At 40.8% G+C, this 23,905-nt stretch overlaps 1 protein-coding gene across 1 annotated transcript in view; it reads left to right on the top strand.

The window, feature by feature from the left end:
* The first annotated feature begins 11,109 nt into the window (after positions 1 to 11,109).
* The window catches only part of LOC130565158 (polyunsaturated fatty acid 5-lipoxygenase-like), a 58,275-nt gene continuing 45,479 nt past the window's right edge, over positions 11,110 to 23,905 (top strand). The window contains exon 1 of the mRNA XM_057351740.1: positions 11,110 to 11,201. Within this exon, the coding sequence (XP_057207723.1) occupies positions 11,153 to 11,201 (49 nt within the window). The 5' untranslated portion in view covers positions 11,110 to 11,152. The remainder of the gene's footprint in view (positions 11,202 to 23,905) is intronic.

Genomic DNA, 23,905 nt, shown 5'->3' on the forward strand with positions numbered 1-23,905 from the left:
TTGTTGTGTCTTCACCGCAGTAAGAAACAAAAAACTTACCGTCAGCCCTACCTCCAGCAGCAAACAAAAAACAGTAAACTTTCCAATTTAAGCACACAACGCCTTTTTTACAAACCTGTGATATATTCTAAGGGAGACTACAATAAGAAGAGGGACCATAAATTGTCAAAATCAGTCTCATTTCCATAAATGATGGCCCCAAGCCTGTCAAAGGCAGAACTTTAAACATCTCACTGGCCCACTGTTGAAGGTTTATTTTATCCACGCAGTATTGCAGTTTTTGTGTAGTTTATGTTACCTATAACCATAATTACAGCATACTATTTAATTTGATCTTCAGCGTTCTTCAAGTCTTGTGTAGGTTGCATAAACTGCTCAGACTGGTCTTACAAGTTAGTCATCAATTTTTTTCTGTTAGACTGGTCCTAACTTATTTACATTTATGCATTTGGCAAACTCTTTCATCCAAAGCGATTTACAGTACATGCAAGCTATACATCTTATAGTCTATCTTTAAATCAGTTACATAAAAAGGCAGTTACATAAAAAGGTCAATCGTGGTTTAGCAACCGTAACTAGGGCGCGGGAGGTATGTCAAGCTTTCGAGCGAGGGAAACATGTCGAAGCGTTGTGCATATGGATTGTGTAAATCTGATAGCCAGTATCCTAAAAGTTTGGACGGGGTAGTGGAATTTTTTCCCTTCCCAAAACCTAAAACCCACGGGGAGAAATGTCGGACGTGGATCAAGCAGTGTGGAAGGCCTCATTCACAACAAAATGTGGGACTTTCTAAAACGCTTAACGTGAAAAACGCTTAACGTACACTGTAAAAAATTGTTCGGTAAAATAACGGTAAAATGCTGGCAGCAGAGACGCCAGTAATTTACTGTAATTTTACGTTATTCATGCTGTGAAATGATTTTACGGTATATTGCTGTAAAAACGAAATACAGTGCATTGCTGTTTTTCCCGTATTTAACGGTAAAATGCTGGCAGCAGAGACGCCAGTAATTTACCGTAATTTTACGTTATTCATGCTGTGGAATTATTTTACGGTATATTGCTGTAAGAATTAACGACAGTACATAGCTGTTTTTTAACTTCATCTTTATTGCACAATATTGTCCTTTGGGCTACACATGTCTGTTTAACATAAAATATCTATAATAAAAAAATATTAATAAAATTATAAGCAAATGTTTTAGAAAGGACATAAACAACTTTTTTTATTTAAGAGCAGCAACACAAAAAAAGAATGACTCAAGTACCAAGCAACCAAGTCAAGTTTTTCAGTAGCAAAACAAATAATTGAAACTTACAAATAAAAACAATGGCAATAAAACAGGTTAAATGACAGAGGCTACCCCCTCTAAACTTGACATATTTAAAACATGAGAGTACATTTATTAAGAGTCTTATGAGATACTGAAGGTGCTGGCATTCAAAAATGTAATTAGGAACTATCCATCAACCATCTGTTGCAGATGACCATAACGTTGGTTGCTTGTTTTTCTCCCTGATGTACTCCATGGAACACTGTAAAACAGCAGAAAACAAAAAAATTCTCAAATTAAATTTAATCAACATTTAGATAAGCGTTGACACTAAACACTAAATATGCAGCGATATAAGGCTCAAATATGTCAGAAATGAGACAAGAATAAATGGCTAATTTTCCATGTGACCAATATCAGTATTACACGGAGCCCTTTTAGGGACATGGTGGCGGAAAAAAATGCAAAAAATATTTTTTTAAAGCTTTTGCCTTATCTCGCAAAACTTTTGCGTTCATGCGAGAAACATTGCCTTCCCTCGCAAACATATTTGCGTTATCTCACAAACACTTCATGTTTAATGTCCCGCTGGCAGAATTTAAGACTAGCTCCGTAGGCTACATAAACATTGGTCTATAGTCGCAGAATCCCGGACCAATAACTCGTGAGCTAAACGTTCTTATAACACAAATGACACCTCATTCTATGTAACATAAACAATGAACTTTAACTTAAATTTTCCACAAATCGAGCCTTTTATTGATCTCAGGCGGGAGCTGGCTGAGACAAGACCGAAGGGATCGTCTGCGAAGTGCAAAACACGAATATCATTAGGCTACTAATAATAGTCATTAACTTTAGTGTTACATACTGTAGTATAACTAAAACCCGTTTAAATCCAGCAGGAGAGCACTAATGTGTAAACTGAATTTGGTGAGACTTCAGTGTGTAGCATTTAAGTTATTAATCACTATGTTTGTAGTAACGCTTTTCGGATTTACAGTCACTTTGCAGACGGTTCCTTTGGACTTGTCCATGCCGCCTGCTCAGATGATATCAATTTATATTCTCGTTTTGAGGAAGACTGGGATGTAGATCCTAATCTAAGGAATTGTGTGTTATTTGTGTTATAACAACGTTTAGCTCACGAGTTATTGGGAATCTACTATAAACCGCTCCATTGTTAATGTACGGAGCGGGACAACAGGATGTTTGAATGTTTTGCAAGATAACGCAAATATGTTTGCGAGGGAACGCAAATATCTTTGCGAGAGAACGCAATGTTTCTCGCGTGAACGCAAAAGTTTTGCGAGATAACGCAAAAGCTTTAAAAAATATTTTTCTCTTCCCTCTCATTTTTTTCCACCACCATGTCTAATCATTACGCAAGTGATGCTAAATCAATCTGTATTTGCTAAACACTCAAACTATCAGTTTGCTTTCCTTTCAAACATAAGCCACATTTAAACGGAAAATCATCGCAATTGCAAACATTACGTTTAGTGGTGATTTGCAGCTACTGTTATTAGCATTAGCAATAGACTGTTTGCAATAACCACAGTTTTGAAAGTTCAGAGATGACAAAACAAGCCGATAAAACTTGGGGTCTGTAAAATGCAAGTAAATATGAACATTTGGGTTATATCTCGGAGATGACGAGCCCTTTTTAAATTGCGTAAATTACTTACTAACTACAGCTTGTTAAGCAGCAATTTCAAACATTACTTGATAATACTTCCTTTCAGAACCACATACTCTCGATAAAAGTAAAAAAAAATGCTTTATTTACTGTGTAATTTGAACGTGCAAATGCAGGTTGGTGCAGATGAAGCGCTACGGATGGTCCGTCCTCGCGTCTTCGGGCAGAAAAGTCTGACATTTGTGGAAAAACTCCACCTGGCCAAAAGTACCTGACTGAAAATGATTCGGGACGCTAAAGAATTGTGAACTTACTGAACTGACAAAACAAGCACGAACTTTCACAAAACTAATTCTCATGCTCCAGAAAAATACTGCATTGTACTGTTATTTACCCTCTGATATTTTCCTATGCTAAAAGGATATGCAAAAATATTCAGTTGACATTAACTGTTATTTAATTTAGAAACAAATGTAAAAAATAGGATTTGTGGTATCTCTCACTATTTTGTATGTTTTTTTTTCAAGTCCACAACACTGGAAACCCCAACTGAAGCAACATAAAATTGCATGTTTTAACCATGTGAATTATAATTTAAACCTAAACAGTGTGATAGAAGTCAAAGTAAAAACAAATTGCTAACAAAATACATATTTATTGTGGGACTGAGTAATACAGTAAGTAAATAGAAAAAACATATTTTTTTGCAGTATTTCAGTCTGTACCACATGTGTAGCCTATATATATGCCCTATATGTCTGATTGTGCCTGTTGGGTTTCTGCGTATACATGATGGCTGATTTGATCATATTTATGCTTGTGCTTGGTAATCAAGGGATCAATGTTTGTGAAATGCCAATTGTGTGTAATGAGCTGGAGTGCAAAAAAGTCCACTGGGATGGACATTAAATAAATTAAATCCTGTGTTGTACAACTCTAAAATATCTTTAGATTTTTTTGAAAAACATAACAATCAAATAAAATATAACGGGCAAGACAATGTGTCATGGTTCTGCCCCACCTTGTCTTGCTTCTCTTGACCTAGTGGCAGAACCATGATAGAACCTCTTGTTTTATGTGGAGAGTGACGTTTTGTCCCTCATGGTCTTCCACTCTCCGGTGTGGCGTCTCTGTTCCCGCCCTTTCGTCTCGTTATTGTTTGTTAATTAGTTCATGTCCTGCACCTGTCCCCTCTTGATTTATCCCCTTTATTATGCCCTTGTGTCTTCTGTCNAGGGAACGCAAATATCTTTGCGAGAGAACGCAATGTTTCTCGCGTGAACGCAAAAGTTTTGCGAGATAACGCAAAAGCTTTAAAAAATATTTTTCTCTTCCCTCTCATTTTTTTCCACCACCATGTCTAATCATTACGCAAGTGATGCTAAATCAATCTGTATTTGCTAAACACTCAAACTATCAGTTTGCTTTCCTTTCAAACATAAGCCACATTTAAACGGAAAATCATCGCAATTGCAAACATTACGTTTAGTGGTGATTTGCAGCTACTGTTATTAGCATTAGCAATAGACTGTTTGCAATAACCACAGTTTTGAAAGTTCAGAGATGACAAAACAAGCCGATAAAACTTGGGGTCTGTAAAATGCAAGTAAATATGAACATTTGGGTTATATCTCGGAGATGACGAGCCCTTTTTAAATTGCGTAAATTACTTACTAACTACAGCTTGTTAAGCAGCAATTTCAAACATTACTTGATAATACTTCCTTTCAGAACCACATACTCTCGATAAAAGTAAAAAAAAATGCTTTATTTACTGTGTAATTTGAACGTGCAAATGCAGGTTGGTGCAGATGAAGCGCTACGGATGGTCCGTCCTCGCGTCTTCGGGCAGAAAAGTCTGACATTTGTGGAAAAACTCCACCTGGCCAAAAGTACCTGACTGAAAATGATTCGGGACGCTAAAGAATTGTGAACTTACTGAACTGACAAAACAAGCACGAACTTTCACAAAACTAATTCTCATGCTCCAGAAAAATACTGCATTGTACTGTTATTTACCCTCTGATATTTTCCTATGCTAAAAGGATATGCAAAAATATTCAGTTGACATTAACTGTTATTTAATTTAGAAACAAATGTAAAAAATAGGATTTGTGGTATCTCTCACTATTTTGTATGTTTTTTTTTCAAGTCCACAACACTGGAAACCCCAACTGAAGCAACATAAAATTGCATGTTTTAACCATGTGAATTATAATTTAAACCTAAACAGTGTGATAGAAGTCAAAGTAAAAACAAATTGCTAACAAAATACATATTTATTGTGGGACTGAGTAATACAGTAAGTAAATAGAAAAAACATATTTTTTTGCAGTATTTCAGTCTGTACCACATGTGTAGCCTATATATATGCCCTATATGTCTGATTGTGCCTGTTGGGTTTCTGCGTATACATGATGGCTGATTTGATCATATTTATGCTTGTGCTTGGTAATCAAGGGATCAATGTTTGTGAAATGCCAATTGTGTGTAATGAGCTGGAGTGCAAAAAAGTCCACTGGGATGGACATTAAATAAATTAAATCCTGTGTTGTACAACTCTAAAATATCTTTAGATTTTTTTGAAAAACATAACAATCAAATAAAATATAACGGGCAAGACAATGTGTCATGGTTCTGCCCCACCTTGTCTTGCTTCTCTTGACCTAGTGGCAGAACCATGATAGAACCTCTTGTTTTATGTGGAGAGTGACGTTTTGTCCCTCATGGTCTTCCACTCTCCGGTGTGGCGTCTCTGTTCCCGCCCTTTCGTCTCGTTATTGTTTGTTAATTAGTTCATGTCCTGCACCTGTCCCCTCTTGATTTATCCCCTTTATTATGCCCTTGTGTCTTCTGTCTCGTGCTGGTTCATTGTTCTGTTGTGTTCTGTTTGTGTCATGTGGGTGAGTTATTGTTCTGTAGTTAGTTTAGTTTATTGTGGTTATGTCAAGTGTTGTTATTATTTCTAGTCTAGTTAGTCCCTGTCCTTGTTGCTATGTTTTGTTATGTTCCCCCACGTGGGTCTTTGTTTTATATTTTTTAAGTTATAATTAAAGTCTGTCTTGTTAACCCCTTACCCGCTGTCTGCACTTGGGTCCTCTGTCCTTGTCCTCACCACCCACGTTCATGACACAATGAGGTTACCATTAACTAGGTAAACAATCTGTGAGGTATTATTAAAATGATAGAAACATGCAGTTTTATTGGTCTAAACCAAAAAAGACATAATGTCCATTCTTATTGAAGGAGGGTCTGAAGGGGTTAAAACAGCCCACAATGCATTGCATACAGTACAACAGTGGATTACTGTTGACAGATGGCTGTAAACTAACAGTAGTTTCTTAAACTGCAAAATATTGCCCAGGATGCATTGTTTTCTACAGTATATTACTGTTTTAACAAAAAACAGTATGTTACTGTCAGAATTTGGCTGTTTTTTAACAGCAAGCCTAGGATGCATTGTTTTCTACAGTATATTACTGTTTTAACAAAAAACAGTATGTTACTGTCAGAATTTGGCTGTTTTTTAACAGCAATTTTTTACAGTGTACCTAAACAGCGATCAAGGAAAACCAAATTTCTGTCAAACCTTCCTTGTATTAAACACTTGCTGCTGTCAAAAGAACGAGCTCTTGGTCCACGGATAAAGTGAATAATATCACGTGGCGTAACTTACCTAAACAACGCACTGTATCATCTCATTTATATTTCTGTCCCTTTTTATTAGAGCTTTTAGAAACATTTGTGCTGTTTTGTTCTAGTTTGCTCCACAGGCTATTCAGCTCGATGTAACAACACTGAAGCCAGGAGTTAGCAACTTTATTGCCTTTCAGCCTCATTTCTTAATATTGGTTTCAGACAGGGCATAAAGAGTAGGCTACGCCACTTTTTGCACATTGCACGGTGGCTTTTGAAGTATTAATTACAACTAAAATGACAGAAATTTGTCTAAGCCACGTTAAGCTGTTTTCTCTTATAATGGACTTCTAAGGTGAGAACGCTTAACGTGATATTATTCACTTTATCCGCGGATCAAGAGCTCGTTCTTTTGACAGCAGCATGTGTTTATTAGAAGTAAAATTTGACAGAAACTTGGTTTTCCTTTATCGCTGTTTAGGTACGTTAAGCGTTTTAGAATGTCCCACTAAAGGTCGACAGGATTTGTCAGGACTCTGTCCTTCCTGTTTTCGAGTTCTTTAACTCTATGGACAGGGTCATGATAGAACCATGTCCTGCGGGTGTTTTGTGTGGAGACGCGTGGCTTTTGTTTACTTTTTGCCACGTGTCCTCCGGTCTTGTCTCATAGCCCCGATCTCTTGTTTCCCTTATTCTTTCCATGATTGTTTTATCCTCGTCACCTGTCCCTCGTCTCTGTAATTATCCTCTGTGAGTTTTTCCCTATTTAATGTTCCCCTCAGTCTCTAGTTTTTGTCGGTTCATATTGTTCTATTGTGTTCGTGTCGTGTGGATTACGTGTTTCCCCTGGGCTATTTTCTTGTTGGATTTATTATTTGGATTTATTCTTCGTGAGTACTTTATCCCCGTTCGGGAAGTATTTTAGTTTGTTTTCGTGTTTTGTACAGTTTTCCCCATCGTGGGTTTTTTGTTGTGTTTACATTTATTAAAATCTTTTGTGTTACCCGTACTGCTGCCTGCATTTGGGTTCTGTTTTCGCACGCCCGTGACAGGATTAACAAAAACACCTATGTTTGCTCCAAGGTAAGAGCACGCTAATGTTAGCTAGCTAGCTAACTCAGCACATCATTGCTTCGAAATAATGACGGTTCTTTGTTCATAATGCATATATTTGAACGTAAAATAAGATGATTAAAGGCAAGACGGAAATTTGTTTGTGTTGTTGATGATGTATGGCTCAGCTCAGCATCTCTGGCTCTTGCCAGGTCCAAGGCATGGATTAGACCCACGACGTGTGAGCAGTAGCCTGGCGCACTAACGGCTTTAGCTTCAATTTTGATTAAATTATTTTCTAATCGGTTGTATATTGTGTCGTGGATATATCCCTCGAATGCACACTGCAGTCCCTTTTGTCTTGCTCTCTCAGATATTTCACATGTTCGCCAAAAATTGCTAATTATCTTCTTGGGAATGTCTGACACCGGTGCATACACACTGTAATACACTTGCCAGGCGTGAAAGCTTGACAGGCGTAGCAACAGTAACTAAGGAGGGCGGGGCTTAGCGAAGGGTCAATTACATAATTCCCTAGGAATGCAACGCTACAGCATGGACAATGATGTACGTTTTCAATGATTATATCGGAAAACTCAGCAGCAATAATCGATCGCATCAGAACCTTATAAACATCAGAAAGCAGCAATAACATGCACAAAATATAATAATGAGATATAAAATGGTTCTGGACTTAAATGTATTGCACAAACACATTACACAAAGCATAACAAACAGCATAAACTAAGATTGACAGCTGATCCTTGCTAGTGCGCAACACAATTAACAGAATGTCAAGGAAACAACACATAAACATTAGTTCCTAGGACAGACGCAGACGTCACGTTCATTGAGAGGATTGAGTGAAGTGAAAGTTAACGAATTAGATGCTTGACACTCTGCATTAAGCCGTGTAGAGTAGCGTGTTACAATACGTGTTAGCAAAAATGAAAACAAATAACTTCACTGCTACACGTGAATGACGCGTGACGTCTGCATAGATGCTTCACGGCCACACGTGATTTACGTGACGTCTGCGTCTTGAATTCAATGCAATAAATAGCAGAATACAAAACCAGTTAAGACGTGGAGTGAGACGTTCAGTGAGACGAGTGTGTGCTGCAAAGTCATTTTTAGGACCCTTTGGAACGCCATAGGTTTCCTACGTGCACAGATGTTTTAAGCCTGAGGGCGTCACGCCCCTCCAAGGTGGACGAGAACCAATGTGATAAGATGGTTTCAGGCGCAAAAACATGTTTCTTTGTCCTGCTCACTAGCTCATTTGAATTTATGGTCGCCTAGAAGTTTGGAGCTGTAATACTCTTAGGGCGTTTTCACACATAAGGGTTTGTTTCGGAACCTGGTGCGTTTTCACTCTTGGTTCGATTCGTTTAGGCATATGTGAACACAGCAATCGCGCTAGGATCCGCCCCAAAACAATCGCTCCGAGACCGCCTGAACAAGGTGGTCTCGACCTGATTGCAAACGAACTCTGGAGCGGTTCGGTAGACGTGTGAAAGCCATCCGACCCAACGGACCAACGAACCAGACTGTATCACAATGTATGATGGGTAATTATGTAAAGTTGCGTGACGCAAAATGGATTGTTTTGTTAATGGCTCCCTGTAACAATGTTCAAAGTAAGGAAGGAAGGAGGCGGGAACCGGCGAACGTTAAACCAAACTTTTAATCAAATAAACAAACAACAAAACGAAAGTAAAGTGCTGACAGCTCCCTCACAGTCGACTGCCGGCCACACAAACACAATAAAACATAACATAAAATCCAGGCCTGGTTCTCTCTCGTCCTTCTCCTCCTTTTATGCTTCCCGAGCTCCGCCGTGAGATACGCGAGACAACACGCAGCTGACGCTCATTATCACTCGCGCTACCGGCCGTTAAATAAACAGATGCACTCTGACCAATCGAATGAGAGTTTACTCGCACGTGACTTTTATTAACAAAGTTTGGTACGTTTGGAAATATTGCCTTGTGAATGCGAACCGAACTTAAATAAATTTAAATATTGTAGCGATTTAACCCCCGGTTTCGGAACAAAGCAATCGATACACCGGTGTGAAAACGCCCTTAGAATAAGATAAAACGAGTATGGTATAAAATACATTACTGTGCTATACACCATCTTTTAAGGAATGAAGAGGTAAACATGTAGATATGAAACATGACAGGATTATAAATACATTGACCTGTAGTTTGTACAAGAGTGCCCAATGTGTTCTTAATCCGGCCCTGAATTGCCGCGTAGGGACGCGAGGTCATGTAAAATCCTGTTAGGTAGCAGGTCACATAGGGTGTGTGTTGTGTATTGTTATATGCCGTGTTTTTGAAATGTGTGTATATGTTGCAGTGTTCTTGTGGTGATCACCGTGTGAGAAGGAGAGGCTTTGTTGTGCAAGGTCTCTGTGTGTGGGAAGCTAAAGAAGCGGTTGAGAGAGTGAAGGAGAACCTCAGGGGCTCTGTGTGTGTGTATGTGTTCATGTTTGTATATCCTGGCGGACACCTAAACCTGAATGCACACCAACACATGGGGACTCGTGTCACTGTGGGGACCAAAATTGAGGTCCCCAGGGGCAAAAAAGCTAATAAATTGTACTTGTCCATTTTTTTTGGTCATCTGTGAACATCTAGTAGAACATCCAATATTTTATTTTGACTCTATTTAAATTACAACAAATAGTGCACTAAGACAAATCAGGACATGTTGCGGTAATGAGAATTTCAGCAGAAAAAGCAATAAAATACATAATTTATTCCTATGTTTACCATGGTCATTTTTTGTGTACCAATTTATGTTTTTTTTTTTACCTAAAATCATTACTGCCATGTTGTTTCAGTGGTTTCGTGAGAATGACCCTATAAATACCTTTTTAGGATAACACCACTAGTAGTATGTGCTCAGAGAGAGGAAGGATAGGGTTTCTCTTTATGTTTGGCCTGGCGCCACCTGAAGCCTCATGGCAAAAAATGACATTCTTACAAAGCATTTTTGCATTGTTTTTGGTGAAAATATGTAAAACTTCTTAAATCAATATATAATTACTTGACAAGAAAAGTGACCTCAGATATTTGCTTCTGTTTTATGAAAAATAATGTAAGAATTAAGTAAGTTTATTGCAAAAAAAGCTGTCCATGGGGTGAGAAAAATAAACTTGAAATTAGTCAAGTACCTAAGTCAAGTTTATTTTTCTCACCCCGTGGACAGATTCTTTTGCTTGTTTTTACCATAAACTTACTTAATTCTTATATTATTTTTCATAAAACAAGAGCAAATATCTTAGGTCACTTTTCTTGTCAAGTAATGTATTTTGATCTAAGAATGTTTAGATATTTGTACTACAAAAGAAGAAAAAGACACTTAGTAAGAATGTCATATTTTGCAGTTCCCCCAGGCTTTGAGGCGGGGCATCCATAACTGTAACTACTCTATACATTAGTTTAACCAATCAATGAAGGCAGGAAAAGACTAGGCTCTCTGTCCACTGACTATAAAAGAGGTGTCGCTCACTCACCTGTAGAGCAAACCTACATACATGATGGAGTCAAAACGGGCATGCACAGAAAATGGAGCTCATTATGCAGGTATGCAAGTTCATCATTATCTATTTTTTGCCTTATTCGGCTGATCAGCACCAATGACATTTTGAGATCTTTTGAGATCCTTATTTGCCAGTTTATTTCAAATGTGCGCAAGTGCATTTAAATGCCAGAGTACAATGATACTGCATTAGAAACTGAATACTAAAAGTTTTTTTGTGTGTACAGATGTTAGCAATTTTTAAACAAACATTTGTCAAATATTTACAAATCTTTCAGCCTATATAAAGAATATAAAGAAGTTTAATATACAAACCCTGATAGCACACATATGTCTGCTAATATGTATGGGGCCATATGTATAAAGCTGCTTTGAGTACAAATTTTGGGGCGGTTTCCTGACAGGAATTAGATTAAAACAGTTTTTACAACCATTACTGATGTGCATCTGCTATGTTTTAAGTTATTTCAGTGCAAGCAGACTTCAGTTAAGACAGTTCTAACATTCATTTTAGAGCACTTTCCAGCATCGCACAGAATCGTTCTCGTTGCTTAATCGTTCCACTCCACTCAATCAGCTCCAGATCAGTATTTTGTGAATCAGTATATGGTGTACACAGGCTCAGGCACTGGTAAAGACCCTGGCTCACTTCACATTGAGACTGTTACGTGACTGTGTGAGTGTGTTGTGGTACTTCACAGCTGGTAATTATCAACATCATTCAAAACCGACATCTCTCGGGCTTTATTTCTTAAATAATGGTTGAAGTGGATTATGAAAAACTCTTTCATTATTCTGTTACATATCTGTGCAGAAATGTGTTAGATTGTGTTCCCTGCTTGACTAGCAACGTGTGTTTATATTAAAATAAAAGTATTTTCAAAGGCTCTGTCACGTTTCATTAAGTTTATTGAGTTGGCTCGTGCGATTTAGGTTAAATGGATTTAAAAAAATGTCAAGTGATTTCTGATAAGGGAGCATCAATGCTCACTCTTTTTTGCGTTGAATTGCAGGAATTTTGAGGGAACGAACGTCTCAAAGTATTTGAAAGATTTCTGCGAATGTTATCAGTGTCCTGACTAGTGAACAAGAGAGCTGATTGAGACACACCCAAACATGCCCATCACTGGTACAGAGGCAGAGACCATGGACTTTATAACAATGTGTTGGAATGATATGATGACAGGGAGTTCATGAAATAATATAATAATATACAGTAATTTAAAAATGTTACATTTGGATTTGCAACTTTTATGTTTTCTTTATACAGCTGTGAGTGCAATATAGAATGTGCGATTCAGCAGCTTAATTATTTAAAAACAGTGTTAGAACTCAATTAAAATTGGTCAAAACCGAGCCCAAAATGCATTTGTAATATTTTTTTGTGAATTTCTTAAACTGTTTTTTTTTACTTTTGCATCTCTGTTGCCATCTCTGTTTGAAATATAATATAGCAGGTTATTTTATATACTTATGTTCATATGGGTTGAAGTCAACCGACATTTTCCACAAAATCGTACAGCTTAACTTATGAACTATTGTAGGCTTACTGTTGTAAATCAGGGGAGTGTAAATGAATATGTAAATGTAAAAATAATAAAACTAGTTTTAAAATAATACAATATTTGTAATATCTTAAATACATGGTGCCATGCTGCTGTGACTTCACCCTTGCTGGATCCCTTTTGGCTAAATCAGAGGTCAATGGGGGCATTTTGTGTTTAAAGCAAGCAAAGTTTATTTATATAGCACATTTCATACACACTGGTAATTTAAAGTGCTTTACATAAAAATAATTAAAATAACCACAGAAAAGTTATCACAACAATAAAATCAGAATCAGAAAGAGCTTTATTGCCAAGTATGTTTGCACATACAAGGAATTTGTTTTGGTGACAGGAGCATCCAGAACACAGAAACAGCAACTACAGTACACAGAGACCATATCACAATAGAACTGTAACGGTTTCAGCACCACCGGCCACGCCCCCCATGTCATCACCGCCAGCTCGCTTCACCCGTTCCCTCTCCCCGGAGTTTTGAACTCAATTTCCCAGCATGCACCACACATCCACCATTTTTGATTAGTCCACACCTGCATCACATCATCAGGACTCTATTTAAGTTTGCACCTTTTTGTTCTTCCCTGTTCAGTCTTGTTGTCTTCAAAGCAATTCTCAACCCCGATAAGTATACCTACCTGTTTTTGAAAGACTTACCTATTTTTTTTGGATATACCTGTTTTTGAATACTTACCTGTTTTTGAATACGTACCTGTTTTTGGAGATTTACCTGTTTTTGGATATTTACCTGTTTTTGGATACTTACCTGTTTTTGGACACTTACCTGTTTTTTGAAATAAACTCCTTTTTCTTATCTACCTCCGTGGTGTGCTCTCCGTCTACCAGAACCCTGACAGTAGACTGAACCCACACACCATGACCACACCACAGACTTCTCCCGGTCCTTCACCTCCAGATCCCCTCTCTGAACTGGTCACCCTACTCCGGAACCAACCCGCACCTGTACTCCTTCCGTCTAACCCACCATCGGCGTCTAGTCCCATGGCCCTACCCAACCGATATACTGGCTCCGTGGAGGAGTGTAGTGGGTTCTGTCTCCAATGTGAGCTCTACATACAGTTGCACCCCGGTCAATTCTCCACGGACAAATCCAAGGTAGCTTTCATCATCTCCCTCCTGAGCGGTAAGGCCCTGAACTGGGCATACGGGATTTGGCGGGCCGGAGGACCTCTTACCACTAATCTGAAGTCTTTTCTTGAGCACTTTAAAGGGGTCTTTGGCCAAGCAATGGATTACCTTTCGGTGCACGATCTACTGCTGAGGCTTCGTCAAGGACACCTTTCAGTGGCGGAGTATGCCCTCCAGTTCCGTACCCTTGCGGCGACCAGTGGATGGAATGAGCCGGCGCTTGTCTCGGTCTACCGCCAAGGGCTACAGAACTCGATCCGATTACACATGGCCATCTACGATGACTCGGTCGGTCTGGAGGCTCTCATACAACGATCCATTAGCATCGCCCAACATCTGTCAGCCTGTTCGCCGTCATCACCCGGTACATTTCCTCCACGGGTTACGACCTCTGCTTCCCGGACTCCTTCAGACCCAGAACCCATGGATGTGGATCGTTTTCGACTATGTCCTGAGGAACGTACACGGAGGCGGAACCTTAACCTTTGTCTGTACTGTGGAGGGTCAGGTCATCGCCTAGCCGTCTGCCCCGTCCGTCCAGCTCGACCAGCGGTGAGTTCTATCCATACACCGGCCTCCTTACCTCACCTAGCTCTTACCCAAGTGGTCATTATTGCACCTAACTTCTCTGTTCCAGTCCACGCCCTGATTGACTCTGGAGCCGCCGGGAACTTCATTTCTCTGAATCTTCTTACTCAGTTGGGCTTCCCGCGCCTAAGGAACGGGAGGACCATGTTTGTGCAAGACATCCTAGGAAAACCGCTGGGCCGAGGTCGGATCACACACCATTCCCCACCCATCACCCTTCACATCTCTCCCAGGCATACGGAGAAGATCTCCTTCTGGGTACTGGAGGGGTCCACCTCCGATATCGTCCTGGGACGACCCTGGCTGATGGAACGTCAACCTATCGTGGACTGGCGCACTGGCATCATATCCGGATGGGCGGGTCGCCCCGCCAACACCAGGGTCCCGATCAAGGAGGAAACTTTCCTAAAACCGGTACTACCCATCCTAGCCACTACCGTCGAGAGTCCTGAGGTCCTCAACTCCGGGGAGATTCCCGTAGATTATCGGTCGTTCCAGGACGTCTTCTCCAAGCTGAGGGCTACGGAGCTGCCTCCTCACCGGCCATGGGACTGCGCCATTGAGCTGCTGCCTGGGGCCACAATGCCCAAAGGAAAGATCTATTCCTTGTCCATCCCGGAGCAGAAGGCCATGGAGGAGTATATCGAGGAGGCATTACAACAAGGTTTCATCCGACCGTCTGTCTCCCCTGCCGCGTCAAGCTTCTTCTTCGTAGGGAAAAAGGATGGAGGTCTTCGTCCCTGCATAGACTATCGGGTTCTCAATCGTCATACCAAGCGCTTCGCCTATCCTCTTCCCCTGATACCTGCCGCCCTGGAACAGTTACGCCATGCCACATTGTTCACCAAGCTGGATCTAAGAAGCGCCTACAACCTGATTCGGATTCGCCCAGGTGACGAATGGAAAACGGCCTTTGTGACTCCCAACGGTCATTACGAATATAAGGTCATGCCCTTCGGCTTGGTGAACGCCCCAGCAGTGTTCCAGAGCTTTATGAATGAGATCTTCCGGGACCTGCTGGGGAAATTCGTTATAATTTACCTGGACGATATACTTATTTACTCCCGCTCTCGACCCGCTCACGTTACCCATGTCTCCATCGTCCTCCAACGACTACGCCAACATAAGCTATACCTGAAACTCGAGAAATGCCAGTTTCACCAATCCACCATACAATTTCTGGGTTATCATCTCTTTCAACCAAGTTACCATGGATCAGGGGAAGGTGGAGGCGGTCCAGAACTGGTCACAACCCCATACGGTGAGGGAGATGCAGCGGTTTTTAGGATTTGCTAATTTCTACCGGCGCTTCATCGCTGGATTCAGCTCTATTGCAGCTCCCCTCACCGCCATGACTGGAAAAGGCTGGAGATCCCTGTCCTGGAATCCCGAAGCTCTCAAAGCCTTTGACCAGCTGAAGCAAGCCTTTTGTACTGCTCCTACCCTACGTCTACCCGACCCAGACCTGCCTTTTCTCGTGGAAGTGGATGCCTCTTCGACCGGGGTAGGAGCGGTGCTCTCTCAGCGGCAGGGGAAGCCTCCTAGACTCCATCCATGTGCCTACTTCTCCCGCAAGCTATCCCCGGCGGAGTTCAACTACGACATCGGGAATAAAGAACTCCTAGCCATCAAACTGGCTCTGGAAGTATGGCGACATTGGCTGGAGGGCGCGAACTATCCTTTCACAGTGATCACCGTAATCTGGAGTACCTCAAAGAGGCTCGGAGACTGAATTCTCGTCAGGCCCGTTGGGCACTCTTCTTCTCACGGTTCGACTTCAAAGTGACTTACCGACCTGGCTCGCAAAATGGCAAAGCTGATGCTCTCTCCAGACAACACTACGTCACCCCAGATTTAACCGAACCTGAACCAGTGCTTCCTCCAGCCATGTTTGTCTGCCCCATCCAGTGGGCCTTCGACCGGGACATCGCTGAACTCCAACACCTTACTCCGCCGGGAGGTCCCGAGGGTAGGATCTTTGTGCCATCCAAGCTCCGCACTACCCTCGTGGACTCTGCTCATTCTGTTCCGGGATCAGGACACCCAGGCAGACAGCGCACCCTCTCGCTCATCTCCGCCCGATACTTGTGGCCTGGGATGACTTAGGACATCGCCCGATTTGTCAAAGGATGCTCAGTCTGCGCCATCGCAAAGACACCACGTCGCCTGCCGGAGGGAAAACTACTCCCATTGCCCATACCCCAACGACCGTGGTCTCACCTTGCAGTGGACTTTATCACCGACCTGCCCCTGTCTGACACATTCACCTGTATCCTGGTGGCAGTGGATAGGTTCTCCAAAGCATGCAAGTTGATTCCCCTCATTCAGCTCCCCACTGCACTAGAGATGGCTGAGGCCCTGTTTACCCATGTGTTTCGCAATTACGGGCTTCCTGAAGACGTTGTGTCAGACAGGGGTCCCCAATTCATCTCCCGGGTCTGGAAGGCCTTCCTCGGAATACTGAACATCTCGGTGAGCTTGACCTCCGGATATCACCCTCAGGCGAACGGCCAGGCTGAGCGGAAGATACAGGACATCGGGAGGTACCTGAGATCATACTGCCATACTCACCAACACAGCTGGCATCGTTTCCTACCCTGGGCGGAGCACGCCCAAAACTCCCTTCGACAGACCTCAACCGGTCTCACCCCATTTCAGAGTATCCTAGGATATCAACCTCCCCTGTTTCCCTGGTCTGGAGAACCCTCATCGGTGCCAGCTGTCGATCACTGGTTTCGGGAGAGCGAGAGGGTCTGGGACTCAGCTCACCACCACCTCCAGCAGGCTATCCGCAGGCAGAAGCTCCATGCAGATGCCCGAAGATCCCAAAACCCCCAGTATGCTCCAGGACAACGGGTCTGGTTGTCCACAAGGGACTTACGCCTGCGACAACCCTGCCGGAAGCTGAGTCCCAAATACATCGGACCATTCCTCATCACTCGACAGATCAATCTCGTCACCTTCCGCCTCCAGCTGCCCAAACATTACCGGATCTCCCCCTCCTTTCACGTTTCCCTTCTCAAACCCTTTATTACTCCTGTTTCTGTTTCCTCTACAGACCCTGCTGTAACAACAGATCTGCCTCCTCCCCCACCACCTCTGGACGCCGCCCAACAGATCTTCAGTGTAGAGGAGATCATGGACTCCAGGAGAAGGGGAGGTCACCTCGAGTACCTCATCAACTGGGAGGGCTACGGCCCTGAAGAACAATCCTGGGTACCACGGATTGACATTCTGGACCCAGCACTCCTACGAGAGTTCCACCAAACCCATCCTGAACGTCCGGGTCCTTGACTTCGAGGTCGACCCCGTCACCCTGGTAGGTCCGCTGGAGCGGACCATGGAGGGGGGGGTACTGTAACGGTTTCAGCACCACCGGCCACGCCCCCCATGTCTTCACCGCCAGCTCGCTTCATCCTTTCCCTCTTCCCGGAGTTTTGAACTTAATTTCCCAGCATGCACCACACATCCACCATTTTTGATTAGTCCACACCTGCATCACATCATCAGGATTCTATTTAAGTTTGCACCTTTTTGTTCTTCCCTGTTCAGTCTTGTTGTCTTCAAAGCAATTCTCAACCCCGATAAGTATACCTACCTGTTTTTGAAAGACTTACCTGTTTTTTTGATATACCTGTTTTTGGAGACTTACCTGTTTTTGGAGACTTACCTGTTTTTTTAAATAAACTCCTTTTTCTTATCTACCTCCGTGGTGTGCTCTCCGTCTACCAGAACCCTGACAAGAACACAGTACACAATGATTTAAATAATTTTTATACCCATGGGCCCTTAAGACATACAATACAATAAACATAAGATAAAGATATAGAGAGTAAAGCTATGTATGTATGTAAATATGTACAAGTAAAAAATAAGAATAGACTATTGTAGTACAAGGTATGTGCTATATACAGCAGAATGAAATATAATTTACAGAAAAAGTTGTATAAAAAATAGATGTGTATTATCTGGAGGATATAATTAATATTGCACTTAATTATTATTGCACAGAGTTATTAATTGCATGGTGGGTAAAAACCATTTAACTGTTCAAGAGGTACAATAAATGTGTGCTTCTCTGTGATAACCACTGTGTGTATGTGTGCTTGTCTACCTATCTTAAGAGGGAACATTGGTTTTGTTACACATTCACCAAGAGGGGACCATGGAGCAAAGTGGGGCCATTTTCCAGGTCTCCTGTTGGTCATGCTTTAAATCATGCAAAAACTTGTGGGGACTTTCAGGTGTGTCTGTGTTTAAGGTCATTCTCAGCAGCGCACCTGTAGGCTTGGGTTTTTATTATGTTCTCATGTTTTTATTGTCTTTTATTGTGTTAGTTAGCTGTATTTTTTTGTTATTATGGCTTAGATCAAAACAAACCAACTGCAGTTGGATTGATATAAATAGGAATGCACAATAAAAAAACATGAATTTTTCTCATTTTGGAACCAAACTCTTCAAATTGACTTTGGTCCCCTGTTTTCTGCTGTAAAGCAACATGAGACTTTTAAAATGTCTTAGTCATAAACATTTTGGAGGTCTAAAAACACAAACGTTCACGTTGATTTAATTCATTAAGGATTTTCAGCTGATTCAGTTAAATTATGTAAATTGAATAACTGAGTAACTGAATAACTTTATTTCAGTTAAACACACTGAACATTTTCAATACAACAGTCAACTTCAACCACTCGTGAATTTAAAATGGAAGGGAACTGTTTTTCTTCAACTCTAACATGTGCATGTCTTTCTGTAAAACTGAAAAATGTGAAATTCAGTTTAATTGTGAAGAAATAACATTAAATAGTAACTTCATTGAACACATTGACTTTGGTCCCCCGTTGGCTGCTGTGAAGCGACATGAGACTAACTTTTCCTTTATTTCAAAAATATTTGGTAGAAATGTCATGAAATAGTGTTTCAAACAACACAACATTCAATGTCACATTTGTATTAGACATGCACACCCAAATCAACATTTGGAAAAGCTTACAAGCATACAAAAACAACTACAACATCGGAGGTGAAGTCTTTTCAGTAGACTCCGCTAAACTTGCATCAATGTAGATTAAATGCATGTATGTCTTAGTGTCTTGTACAGCTCAAGTTCAGAATCACACCCAGAATCAGGGCACAAACGGATGTAACTGAAGACAAATAAATCTAAATTTCAGTCCCTTGATTACAGTTTCAATGTCAGCAGGTGATTTATGAAGTTCTTACTCCTCCTTTCAACATTCATCTGTTTTAAAATCCCAAAATGATTGTATATTAAAAAACAATGTTTATTGTTGCCCTTCACTATCATACACAAATCTGGGCTGCGTTTCCCAAAACCTTAACGCTACCTCGTTCTTAAGCTGTACTTTATCGTTAATATGTGTTTCCCGAAACCTTCTTAGTTACGTATATCTTCTGTAAGTCATACTTTCGTAAGGTTGGTCTGGACCGCTCTTAGCTATACCTTATCGCCTTTGATGGTTCATACCGCTATGCAAAAAGCTTTTCTAGATCACAGTTTAATTTCACATATAAAATTTAATATAAAATTCTATTTAGTATTAAATTTACATTTTTACTTTAACTTAGTTTTAATTTTACAAACAAAACACTCGGGTTTAATACACTCAGTGTAGGCTATTGAAGTGTTTTCATGAATAAAATTGTCATACACGGATGGTTGTTGTTAGCGTTTTTAATTACAGCCTATTATCCCAAGGCACATCAGCTGGGAAACCATTTGACAGGAAAGGCGTAGTCTATATAAAGGGAATGAATGTTATGGGGAGTTTGGTCAAACTATGGCAGTGAGACAGCGAATAGTTGTCTTAAATCAAAGACGGGGGCCGTCCGTGGAGCCAGTTAGTGTATTTGCACAATTTCATTAGAGAACATTTTAGTCCCCTGGCTACCATGTCAGAAGAGAAAATTCTACACAAATTTAGCCTGCCACGAGAGCAAATTCTGCAGCTCTTGCATCTTGTTGGCCCAACTTTGTCGAGACAAACTCGACGGATCTACCTCCTCAGCCCCGAAAATCAGCTTCTGCATGGCGGCTCTTCGTTTTTATGTCGTGAGGAGTTTTCTGGAGGTGTTTGGGGATGAATATGGGCTGAGAAAGACCTCGGTGTGGCGGTGCAATCACTCACATCCTGCTCAGTCATGCCACCGATTCCATACGTATGCCTTTCACCAGGCATGCCGTGATGGAGGCTCATCAAGGCTTCCATGCCATTGCTGGTGTCCCGTGAGTGATTGGCATTCTGGATGACACTTATCCCTATACACAAATTAGTGGTTTATGCCAATAATGTGAATCAACACAGATCGTGGATAACATACATGGATGGCAAACTATAAGAATATAAATGACCCTTGTCGTTGGGTGTCCATGTTTTATGGGGACATTCCATAGACGCAATGGTTTTTATACTGTACAAACTGTATATCATATTCCCTAACCCACCCCCTAACCCTAACAATCACAAAAAACTTCCTGCTCTTTTAGATTTTCAAAAAAGTTAATTCTGTATGATTTATAAGCTCGTTTCCTCATGGGGACAAAAAAATGTCCCCTCGAGGAGAAGGATTTTGGATATTGCCATCTTTGTGGGGCCATTTTGTCCCCATACCTTAGGGTTTACCTTTCACACACACACACACACACACATTTCTTTATTTATACTATTTCAGTGAGCCCTGATAAATGCAATTTCTACTATTTCTAAAGCGTTTCTTTATAATAAACATTGACACGAGACTGGATTCACGAGAACAAGACAAGATTTTTTTGACTTTTTAAAGGAATTCCTCAATTAAGAAATATATAGGGTAAAATAGTCTTTCATTCACCTTAACGCAAAATGCAAAAAACGTAGGCATTATAAAATCAACTTGTAGTCTATAAAACACATTAATCTTCTATTTTAATACATTATATTATGCAGTAACAAACAATATGTAAATACTACAAAATGTTTTGTCAAACCCAACTGACAGGCAGTAATTGCACAAAAATTATGCTTTGGGCGAAGCTTTTAGTTGAGCTGTGGTTGTTTTCTCTGTATGCTTTTGCATAGTGCTCGTGTTAGCAGAGGTGGTGATCACATAACACTGTCAATCCTCCTTCCTCCACTGACTGAACCCTCATAGCATTCAGAGAAACAGTTAAAACTACATAAACACACCATGTTTTATGCTTACATTGCACATATGATCTGAGAAGAAACCCTGAAGAGGTTTGCCTGTGAATGTATTTAAAATAACGTAACATGAACTTGCAATTGCCATACTGTACTTCTGGTACAGTCAGCTCAGCTGCTGTTTGGCTATCCTGATTTTGCCAAGTGGTTGATGTCCTAAGGGCAACATCATGTTGACCCTGGGACAAATCAACCGTTTTTTTAAATCAACCGTTTTTCAGATCAGAAATAAGTTTACAGTTTATTTTAAGTTTAATCTTACAACCAGGATTAGGTGCTTCTGGACCATTGTTTTTCACTTATCATTTCCCTCAGATTTTAGAGGTAAGTTAGGGTTAGGGTTGGGGTTTGGTGTGGGTTTAGGTTTTATTTATAAAAATGTTGTCCTTAGGTCAACAAAATATGTTGCCCTGAGGACATCAAGCACTTGGCAAATTCAGGATAGCCTGCCTCGCTCTGCACGCTCCCAAAGTGCTGCTGGCAGCACGAACCGACGTAAACACTAGTACTTTTACACGAGGCACTGCAGACGTGGGAGATGCGTTCAAAGGTTGAAACCGGTCAGTCTAGCGCGTGTTTACATAGAAAACGGTGAGAAAGTAGCGCTGCGGGATGGAAAATCACGTTGTCTATGAATGGCCGGTCACTGTAGTTCACATACTTAGCGTGTGCAGTTATTAGCATATTCTGTTATGAAAACAGGTCACACCACAACAAAATGTGCAAATTTACTCACACAAACATATTTTGAGGTTGCACAGGTTAAATTTAGGGAGCGTATGCTACTAAAATGGTCGCAATTTTGAGCCCCGAGATCTTGTCACACCCCTAGTTGTGACATTCTAGATCACATGTGTCAAATACAAGGCCCGCGGGCCAAATCCGGCCCGCCCCCTCATTTTATGTGGCCCGCGAGAGCTTACAAATTATTGTAGTGTTATTATACATTTTATGTCCACGACCTGAAAATGCAACTCAACTTTATTACCTTTGGTATGTTTTGATGCTGGTTTAGTTGGTCTTTAGATGGTCATGTGCGGTCCACAGCTGGTTTAAGATGGTCCAACCAGCATCAAAACATACCTAACCCAGCATATACTGTTTTTTTCAACAGGGGTGGCTGTGCTCAAAGAATACAGTACAATTTACATCGGCACTTCGAAACCAAACACGGAGCAAAGTATGCTAACTTTAGCCACCTAGAAAAGCAACAAAAGGTACAAGACTTGAAAAAAACTTACATTTTTGGCAGAATTTGTTTGCAAATGCTTCTGCAAGAAGTGATGCAGCCGTGAAAGCCAGCTTTATTGTGGCTGAAGAAATCGCCCGAGTTACCAAGTGTTTTTCAGAAGGTACATTTTTAAAGCAGTGTATGCTGAAGATATGTGAGCAAGTGTGCCCTGACCACAAAGGCCTTTAAAAATGTTAGCTTGTCAAGAAACACTATGCAGACCGACTATGTGTTCATACAGAAACATATCATTTATTTTTTTTAATAAACTGTACAATAGTTGTACACTTAAATACACTTTATTTTACTGGTCTTTTACTGTCAAAACTAGGTATTAATTGAGTTATTACCAAAAGGAGTAATTAAGTGCAGATGTAATTATGCAGTGTGATAAAAGAGTGGATACATTTATATAGTCTTCCAGTTACAACCGGCCCTTTGAGAGCAACCATAATACTGATGTGGCCCGGGATGAAATCGAGTTTGACACCCCTGTTCTAGATGATAGCATACAGATGATGATACAACAGATGATGGCAAAAATAAAGCTAATCGCATAGGAGCACAGGAGTGCATCACTTCGGCAAGTAGGAGAAAACAGTGTGATGTGCGTTTTTCCTGCATTATTAGAGGTATACATGTAAATGGCAGACAGAAGAATACATTAATACTGAATAATGTTTTCGCATTTTGTGCAGGAATAGAATGTATCAGATCAAGTACCACCTTTAATAAAATTTGTTGTTTCAAGTAACACCTAATGACCGCCATAGAAAACACACAAATAAACACTTAAATCGATAGTAGAGCAGACAATCTTAACTTATGTAATGTGGTGTCCAAAACGTGAAGTGAAAAGACTGGATCTATATGGAGTTTAGAAGTGATTTAAGGCAGGCATGTCATGGCAGGAAAAGAAAACAACACAACTACATTCAATTAGTGATGGCCGGTTCGCGAACGAATTGTTCTTTTGAGCCGGTTCTTTTCAGTGAACCAGTCGAACCGGTCGATCC

Source organism: Triplophysa rosa, linkage group LG14 (assembly GCF_024868665.1).
Source record: "Triplophysa rosa linkage group LG14, Trosa_1v2, whole genome shotgun sequence".
In the NCBI taxonomy this organism is placed as follows: Eukaryota; Metazoa; Chordata; class Actinopteri; order Cypriniformes; family Nemacheilidae; genus Triplophysa; species Triplophysa rosa.